The following is a 21,141-nucleotide window of genomic DNA, read 5'->3' as shown; positions in this document are numbered from 1 at the left end:
AGAATTTCTTTTTATTATTTCTCCTTACCAGCATTTATTCAGACTACAAAAACTGGTATCAGGAAGTATAATCTTTCAAACATGCTATTCTGCAATGAAATTTTGTTTTACAGGACATGGACATCAGTGGCTAGACCAGCAGTTACGGTGCATGCCCAATTACTCCTGAACTGAAGATACAGTCAACAATCAAACACATTGCTGTGTCTAGAGTAATATTTACTTCCCTGAAGGACATTAGTGAACAAGATGGGTTAAGTAATCACAATCTCAGACTTTTTTTGGTCACCATTGTTGATACAAGCTTTCTCGAATCAGCTTTCCTTAATTCCGTTGCTCCATGGTGAGATTTGAACTTTGATCGGTATCAAGGGTTCACAACTCTGGATGTTGGTCCAGTAACTCAACCAATACTTCACACCGTACCTGCTGTTTTCCACATCAAAGTTCTACGATCAAGGAAATGTTGCCTTTTAAAAACATTTTGCACTGTGATACTCTACCAAAGCAAATTAATTATTCATAGCAATTGTGTAACCTTTGATTACTGCAATTGCAATTCAGTTTGTTTTCCATTGTAAACTATTTTTCAAACAACATCTCATACATAAATTAAAATTTGTAATCTGTGGCTGTGCTGCCATTTTCAGTAACTGGTTTTAGAAAATAGTCTAAAATAGTTCTCTATCCTAATCAGGGATGGAAGAGTTGGGGGGGGGGGGCGTGGGGAGGGAAGGCAATAAATCATTTTTTCTATTGCCTGACATGTCAAATGCATTACCATGTTAAGAGTATTGCAGATGGTTCTTTTTGATCACCACATGGAATGTCACGGAAAGTAATGGCATGGCATTTCCTTTTAAGGCCACAAATTTTTGCAGAAAAGCCTTTACAGCATTTTCATCCTAGAAGGATAACCTTGAGTAGCTGTTGGCCTAGAATGCTCAGCTGCAGACTGGGAAATTTTGACATGGTTGGCAACAGAACTGGCTGAGTGGATTGACAAGTAACATCATGGGCACAGAAACTGGCAGTGGTAGAAAGATGATTGCACGCTTTTCTGAAACAGGACAGCGGGTTTGAGCCCTGCAGAACCAATGCCATTCCTTAGGGTGGCATTTCAGCAATCCTACTACTATAAAACTCTGACGATCTGCTGTCTAATTGTTTGGAAATCTCGATGGATATGGCTTACCTGGTTCTATTCCCACACTCCCTTTAAACTCACTGGGCCCTATTTCCCATGCTCCCTGCAGATCCGCTGGGGCCCCATTTCCAGAACTCCCTTTAAACTCACCTGGTTCACTAGAACATTTATTATACCTATTGAGATTGCTGGGCTAGTGCCAACCTGCCATCTCCTTGGCACAATAATGATGGCTACTGACTGAGAATGCATCGACAAATGCTCATGTGGAAGCTTTCAGCTGAGTACTGAGTGTTTGGTTGGCTGCAGCATTACCCATCAGATGCTGCATCATGGTCAGATTTCCCTGTGCTGAAAATGTGCCAGCCAATGCTGGGCAGAATAGACAAGATCTACACAAAGCACTGCCATGTTGTCAATGGACTCCATAACACTGGAATCAGGTTTCCTTGCAGACTTCTCAATGCACCATGCATTTCATTTGTGTATATCAAATTTTCTGTAGCAGAACCACTGTGCAGCCTCATCCTCCGGAGAGATGGCACCTGTGCTATCCCTGCCCTCTATCTTGAATGCAGGCCACTCATGCTGAGGGTTTCAGTGTATGCAGATCCCACTTCTCTACTAACCTCAAAATTATGTACAATGTCAGTATGCAGGATGATGGTTATGAATGAGAAATCATGGAACATTTCATCTTAATTAACACGATTTCTACATTTCCTGGAATAAATCCCAGTACGTGGCATCTGAAATGATTAAGGGTGAAGGACAATTTTCTGATGGGAAGGGCAAAGTGGGAGATGCATCCTCACTGTGTCAGTACTTTAAAACCAGAAGGCAGCATAGGTGAGGGGAATGTACTAATTATGGCCTTAGCAGCAAGTATCCCAGCACTTGTCTTCCTCATGATGATGATGATATACAGGCTCCCTTATTCTAGCCCCTGGCTCCTACTGCCTGCAGCTTTGTGCCACCTTGTAAGAGGGAGAAAATTATGTCAGTGACCATCTTGCAGCTTGTTTGGATGATGTGGCTTCATAATTGAATAGATGGCAGTATGTGCAAACTATGAGAGATGGGTGTGAGGCTTGTAGTGAAGCCAAATGAAGATGTGATAGTAGATATATAGATGATAGATATTGTTGATAGGTGAATCTTGAGGGCCATGGTAAATTGAACAGTGACTGAAACCAAGAATGCAGTTGGTAGGATATGGCATTTACAGATATATTTACCAACTTTGACTACTTACAGCACTGCAGCCAGTTCCATGCACAGTGACCACTGAGGCTATTTGGTCCCCAGGCCAAACTTGGATACAGGACATTACTCCTACTGTTCAATTCCTCCATCAAGGCCACCAGTCATAGAAACTAATTCTTTGGAGGACCACTCTGTATGGTGCTATTCTTCACTGCTTTCTATATCATAATCTCTTGTAGAATGACAGCTAACTGCACTGCATCCATGATGTATTTCTTTAAAAGAGGCAACTAATTGTTGCAGAGTTGATTTCAGAACCACAGTTAGCTTTGAACAATATGAAGCAATGCACTGTTTGCAGAAGAGCTAAAAATTCCAGCTGTGAAGTGTTTGAGAAAATAGTTTAATAGTCATTACCATGCACACTTTCAAAATGCAAGAACATAAAACAGTACAGCACAGAACAGGCCCTTCGGCCCACAATGTTGTGCCAACATAGCTATTCCCTCCTACCTACAGAATGCCCATATCCCTCTATTTTCCACTCATTCATGTGCTCATCCAAGACCCTCTTAAAAGCCCCCAATGAAATTTCACCATTGACGATGAGATTGCTACAGAAAAGTAGTTTTACAGTTCAAACAGAAGGGCATCTCTATCATCCATAAAGCCAAGGTAAAGGTTCCTCTGTTTACTCTCCAGGCAATTTATGCACTTTCACAGGTTCCACAAGTTTTCATAAGCTGCAAGGGATATGCATCCGTTAATGTGTGCCAAGTGTGTAATCATAATGAGGATCACACTGGTCTGTACCAAATTCCCCAGGAGAACTCCAGAAGCCTTTATACAAAGTTCATCTTAGACCTTTAATGTTCAAAGGCTTCTGTCACAAACCAGCAACAAAAGAAACACACTGAGCATGATTCAGTGTTAAAAACTATTTTATTAATCACTACTTATGATAATACGTAAAATAAAAGTAAAAATGTTAGTATGTTAGAATTCAAAAATGTTAAACCTCGAACGTTAACCCCAAAACTAAACTCTTCGTGTGTGTGTGTGACAAAGTCCAAAACTCCCAGTTCCTGAATGGTTCTTAAAGTTCAGTTCCGCAAGCCATAAGGTGAAACATGAGCAAGGGCTTCTTCAACAACCACTGTTGTCTGAAGATAAGATGTAGATGTAGAAAAACATAGAGAGAGTACATACGAAATCCAAATGTTCCACGATGGAACCCAAACGACACTTCAGTGTTTACTCGGTAGTGACTTCCTCACCCCGAAAAGCATCCGAACCGTGGTCGTCCACACACAAATACCTGTTTCCTTCTACAGGTCAGCAACAAAGTGAACTCCACCAGATTACTTCCAACTTCCATACATGGATTTCAGTGGCAAACACAGTTATTGTTTCTCATCCATCGATAGAGAAAACAAGCAGGCTGGTGTCTCTCTCCTCTCTCTCTCTTTCTTCTTCTTCTGACTTCTTCAACAACGTCATTACGTCCTTTATCTTCTATTGACGTAAGCACGCCCCACACACACATACACACACACTCTCTATCTTAAAGGGACTTTCACTGAGTCCATAACACTTCAAACTGACAAACTCTTATCTGGAAAGACAAGAGAAGCATATTTGGAAATTCCTCCACTTCCCACTGTGCATCCAAGTTCCATACTAGCCAAACCTAGATGCAAATATTCTTTCCTTCATGGTGGTGGATCCAAAAACTGGAATGACCTTCCCAAACACACTATAGAAGTACCTTCAATACAAACTGCAATTGTTCAAAGCAGTGGCTCACCACTATGCTGCTTCTGCTCCATGATAATCAGAAGACTTCCAAATGTTATCTCTGCAGTGTCACTTTAAATACAGCAGAATTGTATCATGGGAAATACATATCCTGCCCATTACAGTCTCAAGGTGCAAACTCTAGAAGTAAAAATTAATTGGTATAGTTCAGTTGCTATTGCCATTTCTAAACCATTCAGTTGACAAATGGGTGACTGTCTCATCTACAGAGTGTATAAATTCAATGTGATAGCATGTGTTAGAACAGAGCAACCAAGGGCAGCGTGTGCCAAGAACAAAAAAGGAAACATATTAAGAGTATGCATCAAACAAAGACTGTCTCAAATTGAAATAACATGAACAACTTGATGAGGTATACATACCGAAACCCCAGAAAAGCTTCTGCCAAAGTCATTTTATCTTCATTACTTCCTCTGTTGTCTCTCTTTTTCTTTGCCATTTTCACTTCAAGAAGATTAGTGCTGTAATACATTTTCAAAGTAATAATGTCAATTTATAAACAACTTCTACAAGTCATAGTGGCATAAGCTTGCGTCATTCAAAAAGGTGATGCAGTAACAGTCAACTGCTATGTCTAGACATACATTCATACTTGTTAACTATTTGATTGACTAGAAATGCTTATCAAAATGATTGGTTTCCCCAACACAAAACTGACTACAATATAGAAAGAAACAGGAATAAGAGAGGGGGACCTAATACAATACTTTTATATTGTATCCCTTAACTACTTTTATCCCCACCACTGCACAAATGCAGAACTTTTCTTCTACAATCACTGGCTTTCATCTTCCTGTCATATTAGCACACTTCATTCCACCTCTTTCTGCTGCTACTATAACACTGTATTTTTTTACTCTTCTCACTACATCTTTGCAACATTGAGCATATTATTAAACATTGGCATGTGATGTCACATTAAGCTAATGTTTGCAGGTCAGATTGACCATGATATGAAAGAGCAGAAGGAGAAAGAGGATTCACAAACTGCTCCATTGGAATGTTATAGCAAAAAACTTAAGAGGGTAGTCATTCAGGGTTGATGGAATAAACCTGCTAATCTTTCTTCCTGATTAGTTTCATTGTGCATGTATGAATAATATTACATTAAACTTTTAATGGTAGTTTTGGAAGAACAGATTACCAGAACCAATGAAATCTTTTATCATGAGTGATACTTCCTTCCCACTCAAGTGGGATACCAATAACACGTCTTGTTGGTGTGGACAGTAAATCCTCCTGGAAATGCAAAGTATGTGGCGCCCAATGCACTGCAATAGGAGTATCTTCAGTAATCGACCTATTTACATTCAATATACACAAGAGTCTTGCAGCTCATTATCCTTTAATTCACTAACGAAATTAGGTACAAGGGTAACATTGAGGTTCAGTTAATGGATTTAAATATCCCAGCTGAAGAATTTCCTTGTAATGCTAAACTGTCAATATCAGAGGACTTACTGTACGAAGTTAAATATTTAATAAGCAAGTACTTCTTGAGCAATGTTTTAGCAATTCTAGTAAATCACCACTAACCAAACTAAAAGGCTGCAGTCTATCTTATCCTTTTAGACTCTAGGTGTTTTTACATTTGAGTTGAATGTACTCCCTTCTTAATGGAGGTTCTCAACAATACTTAATTCAAGAAATTAATTTAGAAAAATGATTTAGTTTGATATGATTTATTAGCTGGATTTATCTGACAGTTCATACTTCTGCATGAATTTAGGCCCAGTCATATAAATACACTACTGATATAATCAAGTAACAAGACATCATACCATATACCGAAGTCCCACAGAAAGCAATAAGAGCCATGATCAGATAATCTACTTTTATTGACATTAGTTGACAAATTCAGTCTAAGGCACTGGAAGAATTCACATGCTCTTTTTCAAATATTGTTTGCATTTGACACCACATACAAAGTCTTCTGCAACCCACAAACAAAACATTGGAACATCTGCAGGGTCCTTGCTGCTTTAACTTTTGACCTAATTAATCAATCCGTCTTTAATGGTTCAACAGAAGAGGGTGTCATTACAAATACACTCTTGCAAAGAGCACCACTGCTGCGGCTGTAATGCTTCTAAATCATGGAAAATATACAACAGGCCATTTAGCCCATTTTGTCTGTGCCAATTTAAGAATCTACCCAACCTCATCCCATCTTCCAGTTTCCAGATCCATAGCTCAACAGCTCAGAACAATTGAAATACAAATCAAAGTACTTTTTGAAATGCAATGAGTCTTTCTACCTCTCCTAACTTTTCAGACAACTGAGAGCAAACATATTGTACTCCTTCTCTGATGCAAATGCACTCCTTTATTGTAAGAAAGTGCAAGAAGAAACAAGTCCAGACTTCTACTATTCACCAGGTTTTAAAATATCCTCATTTCTCCACTAATTCATCTATTAATTACTTTAAGTTTTTGACCACTGGTTTGAGTTCTTTCCCGAAGAAAATTGGCTATCCTACTTACTCTCTCCAAGCATTTAAGTCACATTTGTTCCAAAGAAAATAACTCTGGCCTACAGAGTCTATTCTTGTGGATACAATATTCTAGTCCTGACAACACTGTGCAATCACATCTTTCCTGTGATGTGACCAGCACTGTATACAGTACTGAAGCTGTGGTCTAACTAATACTGCATACAGTTCTAACATAACTTCCACCCGCCTGTATTCTATGCCCCAATAATAAAACATTCGATATGCCTCTTAAACTACCTCATCGACCTATTTTCTCACTTTTAAATGATCTCTGAACAATCCACTCCGAGATTCCTCTATCACTTATATCCCTGCATTTAGTTTACATTCCTTTGCAATGTTGCACCTCCCCAAACGTTTGCCTCACTTCTGTGGTTTAAACTCCATTTGCCACTTTTCTGCCAGTTATTCTCTTGAAGTCAAACATCATGCCTCCAACATTTAAATCTAACTCAGGAAGGGCTATTGCAAAAATGCAAGGAGTACCACGACCTGTGTGATCTCACGATTTACAGTCTTCCTGTCCCAGGAACCCCATCAACGCTGACCCCCTGCTTCCTGCCGCCCACAGATTTGGGTCAGTTTGTCACGCTGGGGATGAACCATCAGCTACAATAAAAAACATGCAATACAACAGCGACCCCGAGGACGTGGATAAGGGAGCGGATACAAGGTGCACCGAACCGGCGGTCCGCAGCTCTCGGTGGACCACAGCTTGAAATTAACCGAGCTAGGGCCACAATCGTGGCCAGCCAGCCGGCCGACCGACCTGCCCAAGGATCCCAGCGCCGAGCATCAGCAGCCCACCCGCCCGCTCCGGATCCCGGCCTTCGCTCCAGCGCCCTGTTGATTTGGAGCCGCAGCCAATGCGGTAACCAGGGGCAACGCAAGGCGAAACCTGATTGGTCAAACGGTCTCATCCCAGGAAAAACCGTCCATTGCAGCCGACAGCGGCTCCTGGCGGCGGAGCTCAGTCCCTGCAAGCCCAGCCGCCTTGGCCTGTTGGAGTGTGAGGTGCCACCTGGTAATGACTTTCTCTTAGCTCACGTTTAGTTCAGTTTTATTGCTGGAGGGATCACACAGCCTTTAACGAACAAGAGCACTGTAAATTGTTCGTGAGTTCATGAATCCAGTAACCATTTCGGGAATTCGGGATCTGGACAGATTAGTGAAAAATGGTGCATGCAAGAAGCAAGTTCTTTGTGCTTGAGGACCACAGGAACCTTTGATGGCTCCAACCCAGTGTTCCTGGCGGGAAATTACAAGGGCAGGTTGTTGCAAGGATAAGAGTTCTGTTTATGATTGTCTGCACTTTGGGGGAAGAATGCAATGCAGAAAAATGTGCTTGCTTGCACTGCCTATCTGTGTTGGTTGAAGGTAATCTGGATGAAGTCCTCTCTCTAAGTATGGAGTTTGGGTGATCATTCCTCTTCACATCCAAACTTTGGTTTACAGATCTATGAAGTAGATGCCTGTCAGCTTATTTCTAAGTTGGAATCCAAATTCTTTTAGTAGCATATGCAAAAATATGGATTTCTTTCAATTTTCATTTAACTGTGGCATTTATGGCAGCAATTTCCAATAAGCAGCCCTCCCTCATTGATTAAAGATAGAGTGGCAAATTAATGAAGTAAGGCAGTTTGTAATGACTCTAAAGATGATAAAAATAGGAAAATTGAATAATAGAATACTTTTAAATATTCTTGAAGATAGTATTATTTTAAAGATAATTTATTTTGATACAGATAATTAGAGAATTAACTTCTTAATTTATGTAGCTTACTTGGGTCTAATCAGCTGATAGTCATTTGATTCGAGTTGGTGCCTGAAGTCAATGGGCTGCTGAGAGGGCAAGTATATTTATCCAAAAGAGGCCCATTTCAGTTACAGTACTTTTTAATATATTTGGATAATTCATATGCAAACAATAAAATGAAATGAAAGTTTAAAAAAAACATTTTTGTTCAGAGTTTTTAAAAAAGATCTGTTACTGATTTTTTAAGCATTTATTATTGTGTTAGGGAAATTATAATAGCTTGTCATGAAATGTCTCACCTGAAACTGGAATTGACACAGTAGCATCTAAACTCTTAGTACTATAGACTCTACCATAGTTATCTTATTAATCAGAGAGTAATTAGAGTTTGGTGTCAGAGGGCTGCAGAGCAGACTGATCATGTACTCTACCAACTATCATGCACTGTGCTCACAGGAACTTTAAATGAGTGAGCAGCACTATACTTGCGAGTACTTGATGTGGATGAGAAGTAAATGATTCAACAATTCATTGTGCTGCTCAGCTGTATACTTCACTCTACAATTTGGGAAAATCAATTTTTTAAAAATATTAAATGAAACAAAAAAAAATCAAAGAACAACAGATTTTACCAAAAGCTAACTAACTATAATTTAAAAGTAAAACTGAGCACAATGATTTCAATTTGTACCTTGTTTCTGGTTTCACAACACCAAGGCTAATCACATAGATTTCAGTAAACTCGAGTGTACAAATTGGCTTAATTTACTAATTTTATCTTTCACAAGATTTACTTCACTAGATGTAAACAGGCTTATCAGCTACTGAGAAAATGAATATCATTATAGGCAAGTTCTAAGTGACCAATTTTTTGTCACTTCGAACTTGGTTTAAGGTTGGTTCAGTTCTACTGAAGGATCAAAAAACTACATTCATTGATATTTCTTATAATAATCTTTCTCTAAATGTGAAAAACCTAGCCTCTGGTACATAATGGTTGAACGTTGCTGCTTGTTGTCTTGTTGAGAGAGATTGCAAAATTGATACTGAAAGTTTTCTGGCACTTAAAATCTGTTACTGGGAAATTAAACAGAGCAGGGCAGTCAACATTAGGAAAATATTATGATCTGCATCATGACATCATGCTTTGTTCCTCTGCCATCATGCATGCGATGAGCATGATTTTAAGCTTTATATTTGTATTTTTATTTTGGATCCAAGTTGAAAAGGTTCCAGAAAAATCTGAAATAATGAAGTTAAATCACTAACTACATTAAACTCATCCTTGTGTGTAAATTTGAGCAAAATGGAAAAAAAAACATTGTTTTGTTTTAAAGCTTTTGTCAGATGACAAAATGCATGCCTGTTTAAGAAGGGAGGGAGGCAAAAGACAGGAAATTATAGGCCGGTTAGCCTGACCTCAGTGGTTAGCAAGGTTTTAGAGTCCATTTTTAAAGGTGAAATTTTGGAGTACTTTGAAGTACATGATACAGTAGGGTGAAGTCAGCACGATTTCGTTCAGGGGAGATCTTGCCTGACAAATCTGTTAGAATTCTTTGAAGCGGTAACAAGCAGGTTAGACAAAGGAGAGTTGGTATATGTTATTTACTTGGATTTTCAGAAGGCATTTGACAAGGTGCCAGACATGAGGCTGCTAAACAAGGTAAGAGCCCATGGTATTAGAGGCAAGGTACGAGCATGGATAGAAGATAGGCTGACTGGCAGAAGTCAGAGAGTGCAGATAAAGGGGACACTGCCAGTGACTAGTGGAGTTCTCAGGGGTCAGTGTTGGGACCACAGTTTTTCACTTTATACATTAATGATCTGGATGAAGGAACTGATGACGTTGTGGCCAAGTTTGCAGATGATACCAAGATAGGTAGAGGGACAGATAGTGTCGCGGAGGCAAGAAGTCTGCGGAAGGACTTGGACATGTTGGGAGAGTGGACAATGAAGTGGCAGATGGAATACAGTGTAGGAAAGTGTGGGATTATGCACTTTGGTAGGAAGAATAAGTGTATAAACTATTTAATAAAAGGGAAGAGAATTCAGAAATCGGAGGTGCAAAGGGACTTGGGAGTCCTAGTTCAGGATTCCCTTAAGGTTACCTTGCAGGTTGAGTGGGTAGTAAAGAAGGCAAATACAATGTCAGCATTCATTTCGAGAGGGCTAGAACATAAAAGCAAGGATGCACTGCTGAGGCTTTATAAGGCATTGATCAGACCACATTTGGAATATTGTGAGCAATTTTGGGCCCCAAATCTAAGGAAAGATGTGCTGGCCCTAGAGATGGTCCAGAGGAGATACACAAGAATGATCAAAGGAATGAAAGGCTTGATGTGTGAGGAGCATTTAATATCTCTGGGCCTATACTCGGTGGAGTTCAGAAGGATTGAAACCTACCGGATACTGAAAGGCCTGGATAGAGTGGACGTAGAGAGGATGTTTCTATTAGTGGGAGAGTCTAGGATCCGAGGGCACAGCCTCAGAGTAAAGGGGTGTCCCTTTAGGACTGAGATGAGGAGGAATTTCTTCAGCCAGAAGGTGGTGAATTTGTGGAATTCATTGCCACAGAGGGCTGTGGAGGCCAAGTCATTGGATGTATTTAAAACAGATTAATAAATTCTTGATTGGTAAGGGGATTAAGGGATACAGGGAGAAGGCAGGAGAATGGGGTTGAAAAAAGAAATCAGCCATGATTGAATGGTGGAGCAGACTTGATGGGCCTAATCCTGCTCCTATACCTTATGGTATTATGGTATTTCCTTAGTATTTTTATTTCTGTGCTTTGGTATATTTAAAATTAATGAGAGTTTGTTATGAAGTTTAATCACATTTTTTTCTCTTTGCTCTATCCATTGTTTCTGGTTTTAACATTGTCTACATTTAGGGATAAAAATTGCACAATTACCTGTTAATGGCATGGAAACAGCAGGTCACCCTAACATTGTTTGTGAGAGTCACTCGAGGAGTGGGAACTTCAATAGCATAATTTTGCAGTTACTATCATTTAGAGCAGAAGGTGCAATATCTAAAGGGACGTACCACAATGCAAGCAAAGTTCTTCGAGCCATTCGAGAGCGTTGCTATTAAATGAATGGATGCTACAATGATGGAAGGTGGTGGGAGAGTGCTCCCTGAGAGTCTGAGTGAGCTGGACAAGTTATTGAAGAACAGTGCATGCAGGAAGTTTGTTCTTCATGGAAAAGGATCACAGAGACTCTCCAAGGACAGAGGTCCCTGCAAGGACATGAACACAGTATACAAATGCCTACATTTAGGGAAGACCTCCAGAGGAAAAGCATTCCAGGCCCACATGTGAGGCAGTATTTGAGGTCAGAGAAGCCCTCAGTGAGGATGAATAGTTTCTGAATTTTGGTCCTTTTAAGTAGCACGGTTTCAGGAGAAATAGGATTTGTATTTTAAGTAAATAAGAACTAGAGTTTTTCAGACTGGTGAAGCTGAAAATCTTACTGCTGATAAATTTTTGTGTTTTGTTCTATGGTTTATATCATTCAGGGAAGTTTTACACTGTGAGGCAAACAAATATCCTGTGGAAAAGTCAGGAGTTAAGTTTCCCAATAAGTGCTAAGACTCCTGGAAATGTGCACAAAATTGCTCTACCCTGGGTTAGCCTACCCATCAGAGCTGTCTAAATTATAACCTAAATGCTGGGAATGATGGTTCTGAACTAGAGGAAAATAAGTTGAACAGTCTTCTATTTATCCTGTAGCTTCAAACACTTGTGTTGACATTTGTGTTGCTTCAAACACTGCGACGCATCAGGGAGAGGGAGAGTTACCTGGATGCTGTGTTTCAGGAGGCAGTCACCACCATTAGATTAACTACTTCAAATTCGGTCTGTGATCAGGGACAAGAGGGCATGACTGTGAGTGAAGGAGGTAGGGGGGGTCCAAGAGGTAGTGCTGGAAGAGCCTCAGCCCTAGAGCTTGTCCAACAGGTCTGAGACTCTTGCTCCTTGTGCGGATGAGAGTGAGGGCTGAAGAAAGGATGAGCAACCGAACTGTGGCACTGTGGTTCAGGGAACCATTCAAGAGGGAGGGGAGAAGAGAAATGTAGTTGTAATTGGGGATAGTATAGTCAGGGGAATAGATACAATTCTCCATCATAAAGATCAAGGGTCCCGAAGGCTGTGTTGCCTGCCTGGTGCCCAGGTTCGGGACATCTCGTCTGACCTGCGGAGGAATTTGGAATGGGAGGGAAAAGATCCAGTCGTCGTGGTCCATGTGGGTACCAACGACGTAGGTAGAACAAAGAAAGAGGTTCTGCTGAGAAAATTTGAGCAGCTAGGGGCTAAATTAAAAAGCAGAACCAAAAAGGTAATAATCTCTGGATTACAACCTGAGCCATGTGCAAATTGTCGCAGGGTCAATAAGATCAGAGAGTTAAATGCATGGCTCAAAAATTGGTGCGGGAGAAGTGGGCTTGAATTCGTGGGAGGGAAGGAGTTGTTCCGCTGTGATGGGCTCCACCTGAACCATGCTGGGACTAGGGTCCTGGCAAATTGCATAACTAGGGCTGTGGATAGGGCTTTAAACTAAATAGTGGGGGGGGGGGGGTGGGTTCAACAGATTGGAAAAGTATGGATAAAGTAAAAGGGAAGGAGAGTGCAGGAGAGGTTACTGAAGTCTCCAGACTAAAGAATAAGACAGAAAGTTTAGAAAGGGATAAGAATTTAACATCAGGCAACATGGAGACAAATTTGGTTTTGGTGTTGAGCAATGATCCAGATTTGATTAGGGAGCTTAAGGTAAAGGAACCCTTAAAAGGCAATGATCATAATACAGAGTTCACCCTGTATTTTGAGAGTGAGGAGCTAAAATTGGATGTATCGGTATTACAGTTGAGTAAAGATAACTACAGAGGCATAAGAGAGGAACTGGCCAAAGTTGATTAGAAGGCGACCCTCGCAGGGATGACGGTAGAGCAGCAGTGGCAGGAATTTCTGGGAGTAATTCGGAAGATGCAGGATCAGTTCATCCCAAAGAAGAAGAAGCATTCTAAAGGGAGGATGAGGCAACCGTAGCTGACAAAGGAAGTCAAAGACAACATGAAAGCAAAAGAGAGCGCGTACAATTTTGCAAAAATTACTGGGAAGCTAGAGGATTAGTAAGCTTTTAAAAACCAACAGAAGGCAACTAAAAAGCATTAAGGGGAGAAAAGATGAAATATGAAAGTAGGCTAGCCAATAGTATAAAAGAGGATACCAAAGGATTTTTCAGATATATAAAGAGCGAAAGAGAGGCAAGAGTGGAAAATGATGCTGGAGAGGTAGTAATGGGGAACAAAGAAAAGGCAGATGAACTGAATAAGTACTTTGCGTCAGTCTTCACTGTGGAAGACACCAGCAACATGCCAGAAATTCAAGAGAGTCGGGGCAGAAGTGAGTGCAGTTGCTATAACTGAGGAGAAGGTGTTTGGGAAACTGAGAGGGCTGAAGGTAGATGTCACCTGGAATGGATGGACTATACCCCAGGGTTCTGAAGGTGGTAGCTGAAGAGATTGTGGAGGCATTAGTAGTGACCTTTCAAGAATCACTAGATTCAGGAATTGTTCTGGAGGACAGGAAAATCGCAAATGTCACTCCACTCTTTAAGAAGGGAGGGAGGCAAAAGACAGGAAATTATAGGCCAGTTACCCTGAATTCAGTGGTTGGTAAGATGTTAGAGTCCATTATTAAGGATGAGGTTTCAGGATACTTGGAAGGGCATGATAAAATAGGCCGGTCAGCACGATTTCCTTAAGGGGAAATCTTGCCTGACAAATCTGTTGGAATTCTTTGAGGAAGTAACAGGCAGGATAGACAAAGGAGAGAGTCAGTGGATGTTGTTTACTTGGATTTTCAGAAGGTCTTTGACAAGGTGTCTCACATGACGCTGCTAAACAAGATAGGAGCCCATGGTATTACAGGAAAGGTACTAGCATGGGTAGAAGATTGGCTGACTAGCAGAAGGCAAAGAGTGGGAATAAATGGGGCCTTTTCTGGTTGGCTACTGGTGACTAGTGGTGTATTGCAGGGGTCAGTGTTGTGTCTGCTATTTTTCATGTTATATGTTAATGATCTGGATGATGGAATTGATGGTTCTGTGGCCGAGTTTGTGAATGACACAAGGATAGGCAGAGGGTCAGGTAGTGTTGAGGAAGCAGGGAGTCTACAGAAGGACTTGGACAGGTTGGGAGAATGTGCAAAGAAGTGGCAGATGGAATACAGTGTAGAGAAGTGTATGGTCATGCACTTTGGTAGAAGGAATGAAGGCATAGACTATTTTCTATATGGGGAGTGAATTCAGAAATCAGAGGCACAAAGGGACTTGGGAGTCCTAGTGCAGGATTCCCTAAAGGTTAACTTACAGTTACAGTACTTACTGTAGTAAAGAAGGCAAATGCAATGTTAGCATTCATTTCAAGAGAACCAGGATATAAAAACAAGAATGTAATGCTGAGGCTTTATAAGGCATTGGTCAGACTGCATTTGGAATGCTGTGAGCAATTTTGGGCCCCAAATCTAAGGAAAGATGTGCTGGCCCTGGAGATGGTCCAGAGGAGGTTTACAAGAATGATCCAGGGAATGAAAGGGTTAACGTATGAGGAACGTTTGATGGCTCTGGTCCTGTACTCACTGGAGTTTAGAAGGATGAGAGGGGATCTCATTGAAACCTACCAAAAATATTGAAAGGCTTGGATAAAGTGGACGTGGAGAGGATGCTTTCAGTAGTGGGAGTGTGAAGGACCAGAGGGCACAGTATCAGAATAGAAGGACATCCCTTTAGGACAGAGATGAGGAGGAATTTCTTCAGCCAGATTCTGGTGAACCTGTGGAATTCATTGGGCATATTTAAAGCACAGATTGATAGGTTCTTGATTAGTAAGGGTGTCAAAGGTTATGGGGAGAAGGCAAGAGAATGGGGTTGAGAGGGAAAAATAAATCAGGCATGATCGAATGGCAGAGCAGACTCAATGGGCCAAATGGACTAATTCTGCTCCTATTTCTTATGGTATCATGTAGTTTAGCTCCACTCCAGCGGGAAGCCAGTAAACTAGAAATTATGGAGACACAAGAGACTGCAGATGCAGGAATCTGGAGTGTCACAAACCAGCAACAAAAGAAACACACTGAGCATGATTCAGTGTTAAAAACTATTTTATTAATCACTACTTATGATAATACGTAAAATAAAAGTAAAAATGTTAGTATGTTAGAATTCAAGAATGTTAAACCTCGAACGTTAACCCCAAAACTAAACTCTTCGTGTGTGTGTGTGACAAAGTCCAAAACTTCCAGTTCCGGAATGGTTCTTAAAGTTCAGTTCCGCAAGCCATAAGGTGAAACATGAGCAAGGGCTTCTTCAACAACCACCGTTGTCTGAAGATAAGATGTAGATGTAGAAAAACATAGAGAGAGTACATACGAAATCCAAATGTTCCACGATGGAACCCAAACGACACTTCAGTGTTTACTCGGTAGTGACTTCCTCACCCCGAAAAGCATCCGAACCGTGGTCGTCCACATACAAATACCTGTTTCCTTCTACAGGTCAGCAACAAAGTGAACTCCACCGGATTACTTCCAGCTTCCATACATGGATTTCAGTGGCAAACACAGTTATTGTTTCTCATCCATCAATAGAGAAAACAAGCAGGCTGGTGTCTCTCTCCCTTCTCTCTCTCTCTTCTTCTTCTTCTTCTGACTTCTTCAACAACGTCATTACGTCCTTTATCTTCTATTGACGTAAGCACGCCCCACACACACATACACACACACTCTCTATCTTAAAGGGACTTTCACTGAGTCCGTAACACCTCCCACCTAAAAAAAATTTTTCCCAAGAAAAATTTAACCGCGCATACAGTTAGTAATGTTAATAATTATCATGCTACACAACTACAGACTATCAGATTAGTACAGATACATGTTTCCCATTTAACATCGAGAAAGACAATCAGCAATCACATTATCTTTGCCTTTAATGTGAGTTATCATGAGATCAAACTCTTGCAAAATTAAACTCCAGTTTAACAGCCTTCTGTTCTTGTTTTTGACTCGGCTCAGAAACACCAATGGGTTATGATCTGTATACACAGTCAATGGTTTCTGAGCGGTGCAAACATATACACTGAAATGTTGCAAGGCTAAAACAAGCGACAGTAATTCTTTCTCTATGGTGGAATAATTCTTTTGATGCTCATTAAATTTCTTTGAAAAGTAAGCTACAGGATGGTCAATATCATCAAGGTCACCCTTCTGCAACAACACAGCTCCTGCAGCTTCATCACTGGCATCTACTGCTAATGAAAATGGCTTTTCAAAGTCAGGTGATTTGAGCACAGGATGGTAGCATAAAATGGCTTTCATCTTCTTAAATGCTTCTTGACAAGAATCTGTCCAAACAAACTTTACTCCCTTCTTCAGAAGATTAGTTAGGGGAAGAGCAATATCAGCAAAATTTTTACAAAATTTTCGATAATATCCAACCATTCCCAAAAATCTTCTAACAGTCCTCGTACCTGTGGGAATAGGGAACTCAGATATTGCTTGAACTTTTGCCTGAACAGGAGCTTGCTTGCCTTGACCTACAACATAACCAAGATACGTCACAGTGGCATGCCCAAATTCACTTTTAGCCAAGTTAACTGTAAGGTTAGCCTTGGAAAGTCTTTCAAACAACCTTTCTAACGCAGAGATGTGATCTTCCCATGTATCATTCCCAGTCACTAAGTCGTCAATGTAGGCATCTGTATGTTTTAACCCATGAATCACTGAATTAATCATTCTTTGAAATGTTGCCGGAGCATTTTTCATTCCAAATGGCAAAACATTGTATTCATACAATCCAGAAGGGGTTACAAAGGCTGAAATCTCCCTTCCTCTATCTGTTAATGGAACACACCAGTACCCTTTTAATAGGTCAATCTTTGTAAGAAATTTTGCCTTTCCCACTCTGTCTATGCAATCATCCACCCTAGGAATAGGGTAAGCATCTGACTTTGTTACAGCATTCACTTTCCTGTAATCTGTGCAAAATCTAATAGTTCCATCAGGTTTAGGTACAATAACACAGGGCGAACTCCAATTTGAAGTAGAATGTCTAATAATATCATTTTCCAACATGTATTTTATTTCCTGATCAACAAGTTTACTTTTTTCCACATTCATTCGATATGGGTGTTGTTTGATTGGTTTTGCATCCCCAACATCAACATCATGGGTAATTATCGATGTTCTGTTTGGAACATCTGGGAACAGATTTTAAATTTTAAAATTAATTCTCTCATCTGTTGTTTTTGTGAAACTTGTAAATGGTCCAACTTCGTTTCAAGGTTCTCCAGGATATTTTGGTTTTTTAGTTTCGATGGAACAATATTTGGTCTAAATTGGCCTTCCTCAACATCAACATCAGGCATTCTAGAAACAACCTTTACACCATCCACCAAGGCCACAACTGAATCCCTCTCATAATAAGGTTTTAGCATGTTTACATGACAGAGTTGTGTTTTCTTGCATCTATCTGGTGTTTTGATTATATATGTTAGATCAGTCACTCGAGATTCAATAACATAGGGTCCAGAAAAACGAGCTTGCAAGGGATTATTTTGGCTAGGGAAAAATACCAACACCTTTTGCCCCACTGCGAATGTCCTAGGCCGAGCACGTCTATCAAAATATGTCTTCATTCTTATCTGGCTTGTTTTCAGATTCTCTCTCGCTAGCTGGCAGACTCTCTCCAACCGAGTTTTAAATTTTTTGGACATAGTCCAACAGACTCAAGTGAACTTCCTCATTAACCCATTGCTCTCTTAACAACTCCAAAGGTCCTCTCACCCTATGTCCAAACACAAGCTCAAACGGACTAAATCCGATTGACTCCTGGATCGATTCTCTAACGGCAAACAAAAGTAAATGGATACCTTCGTCCCAATCCTTGGTGTTTTCAAAGCAATAAGTCTTCAGCATATTTTTGAGAGTAGAATGAAATCTCTCCAGAGCTCCTTGAGATTCTGGGTGATATGCAGATGATACAATCTGCTTGGCTCCCAGCTCATAGACTATTTGTTGAAAAATTTTTGACATAAAATTACTACCTTGATCAGATTGGATTTCTTTTGGCAAACCAAACAAGGTAAAAAATTTTACAAGAGCCTTTGACACCGTCTTGGCCTTAATATTTCTAAGGGGTATTGCCTCTGGAAATCTAGAAGTGGCACACATGATGGTTAACAAATACTGATTTCCAGTCTTAGACTTTGGTAATGGGCCAACACAGTCCACAATCACCTTCGAAAAGGGCTCCCCAAAAGCAGGAATTGGTTTCAAAGGAGCCACAGGGGGTTTTTGATTTGGTTTACCTACCATCTGACATGTGTGGCAGGTTCGACAAAACATCACCACATCTTTTCTCAAACCAGGCCAATAGAATTGTTTCAAGATCTTCCCTACAGTTTTATTCACACCAAAATGACCACCCAAAGGCATACTGTGGGCCAGGTTTAAAATCTCATCCCTATAAACTTTTGGAACAACAACCTGATGAATAACTTCCCATTCCACATTAACAGGAACATGAGGAGGTCTCCATTTCCTCATTAACACTCCATTTTTGACATAATATCCAGTTGGCACCTTTTCAATCTCCTCACATGAGAGTGCTTTTTCTTTCAATTCTGTCAACTCAGGGTCCTTTGTCTGTTCCACCATAAAATCCTTCCTCAACAAAGACAAATCTTTAAATTCAGGCTCACTGTAAGGATGTTGATCCTCCAGTGAAGACAGAAAAGTCTCAGATAAGGCATCAAAATTTTCTTCCTGTTTAGGACTGTCACAATGAACCACATCAGACTGCCCCGGACTGTCTGTCTTGGCTAATTCTCTAGCTTTAGCTCGAGTCACCGCACATGATGGGTAAACATCTGAATCATCCTCAGACTCATCAATCCTTGGTTTGGTTGTTAACCGTACCACAGGATCACTTTCTCCATTTGCAAGGTCATTTCCCAATAACAAAGAAACTCCTTCCACTGGCAAACTAGGTCTTATCCCTATCTCGACTGGTCCTTCTACGAACTTTGACTTTAAAATCACCCTGTGAAAAGGTACAGACATGGTCTCACCTGTAACGCCTCGCACTAGATTTACCTCACCAGTGTCACTTTCTTCACCAAAATTTAAAACACTGTCCAGCAAGAGAGATTGACTAGCCCCAGTATCTCTAAGAATTTTCACTGGCACCTGGGGTGACTCATCATTCAGTGAAACAAAACCCTCTGATACATACGAACGGAATTCTTTTCTCACCTCCTCCAACTTTTCCGCTTTTCCCTCTTGCAAGGACTGATCTTTAACAGCATCTCCTAAACCTTTTTGATTTTTAATTGCCTGAAAGCAAGCATTGGGCCCAGCTTCCTTCTTTTTCTTCAAAAGGGCACAATTAGATATCACGTGGCCAGGTTTCCTACAGTAATAACAAGTACGCTCAACAGATTTCTCCAGCCCTGGCTTCTTTTCATCTTTTCCTTTTTGATTACCTCCCAATTTAATCTCTGGTTTACTTGGATTGTCTTTGTAACTCTTTTGAAAGGTTTTAGGTTGTCCCCATTTGGATTTATGGGTTAAAGCATAATCATCTGCCAACCTAGCAGTTTCTTGTAAAGTTTCCACTGCCTTTCATTTAAATATGTTGTTAATTCAGCTGGAACACATCTTTTAAAGTCTTCCACTAGTATCAATTCTGTCAATTTATCATAATCCCCATCTACATTTTTAGCCAGGCACCATCGTTCAAAACATATTCTCTTTCCATTGGCAAATTCCATATAAGTCTGATCTGCAGATTTCCTCAAGTCTCTGAATTTTTGTCTATAAGCCTCAGGGACCAATTCATAAACCTTCAAAATAGCTTGTTTTACCTTGGTATAATCAGCTGCATCCTCAACAGACAAAGCAGAATAAGCTTTTTGAGCTTTACCTTTAATCACACTCTGTACCATAAGAGCCCATCCTTTCCTTGGCCAGTTTGAACTCACAGCAACCTTTTCAAAATGTTGGAAATACTGATCAACCTGATCTTCCTCAAAAGGAGGGACTAATCGAACCTCCCTGCTGGCTGAAAAACCATCATCAGAATCAGATTCCGAACTCCTACGCTTCATTTGTAACTCATGCTGCCTCTGTTTTTCCTTCTCCTCTGCCTCAAACTTTAACCGAATTAGTTCCCGTTCCGCCTCTAACTTCATCCGAGTTATCTCTCGTTCGGCCTCTAATTTATTTTGTTCTCGTTCAGCCTCTATCTTTAACTGGGTTTGCTCTCGTTCAGCCTCTAATCTCTTTTGTTCTCGTTCAGCTTCTAATTTATTTTGCTCTCGTTCAGCCTCTATCTTTAACTGGGTTTGTTCTCGTTCAGCTTCTATCTTTGCCAGCTGCACCTGTGCCTCAGAAATTGCTATTTCACTGCCAGGAAACTGTTTTAACACTTCCTTCTCAAACACCTTCTTTTCCACATAATGGCCAGCTATCAATCTCTGAATATCTGCCTTTCTCATAGACTGCTTTACTTCTGTAAGGTTTAGCCTTGTAGCAATCTTTATCAAATCATCCTTTTTCGCCACCTCCAATCCCTTTTGGGTTGGTGACTCCAAAAATGCCTTAATATCCATTGCTGCTGGTTTCCACACACACAAGCCAATTAAAAAGAATTTATCAGACC

At 40.4% G+C, this 21,141-nt stretch overlaps 2 protein-coding genes across 4 annotated transcripts in view; one reads left to right on the top strand and one right to left on the bottom strand.

The window, feature by feature from the left end:
* The window catches only part of ccdc83 (coiled-coil domain containing 83), a 32,614-nt gene extending 25,010 nt beyond the window's left edge, over positions 1-7,604 (bottom strand). For all 3 annotated transcript variants that reach the window (XM_052025999.1, XM_052026000.1, XM_052026001.1), the window contains exons 1-2: positions 7,436-7,604; positions 4,534-4,632 (exon numbers count right to left, since the gene is read on the bottom strand). In XM_052025999.1, the coding sequence (XP_051881959.1) occupies positions 4,534-4,610 (77 nt within the window). In that variant the 5' untranslated portion in view covers positions 4,611-4,632; positions 7,436-7,604. The remainder of the gene's footprint in view (positions 1-4,533; positions 4,633-7,435) is intronic.
* A 2-nt stretch (positions 7,605-7,606) lies between these two features.
* The window catches only part of sytl2a (synaptotagmin-like 2a), a 117,762-nt gene continuing 104,227 nt past the window's right edge, over positions 7,607-21,141 (top strand). Inside the window, exon 1 of the mRNA XM_052025992.1 lies at positions 7,607-7,690. The gene's annotated coding sequence lies outside the window, so the exon portion shown is untranslated. The remainder of the gene's footprint in view (positions 7,691-21,141) is intronic.

The sequence above is a fragment of the Pristis pectinata genome, chromosome 11 (assembly GCF_009764475.1).
Source record: "Pristis pectinata isolate sPriPec2 chromosome 11, sPriPec2.1.pri, whole genome shotgun sequence".
Classification (NCBI taxonomy): Eukaryota; Metazoa; Chordata; class Chondrichthyes; order Rhinopristiformes; family Pristidae; genus Pristis; species Pristis pectinata.
The sequence above is the reverse complement of the archived record's forward strand: the minus strand, read 5'-3'. Positions and strand labels throughout refer to the sequence as shown.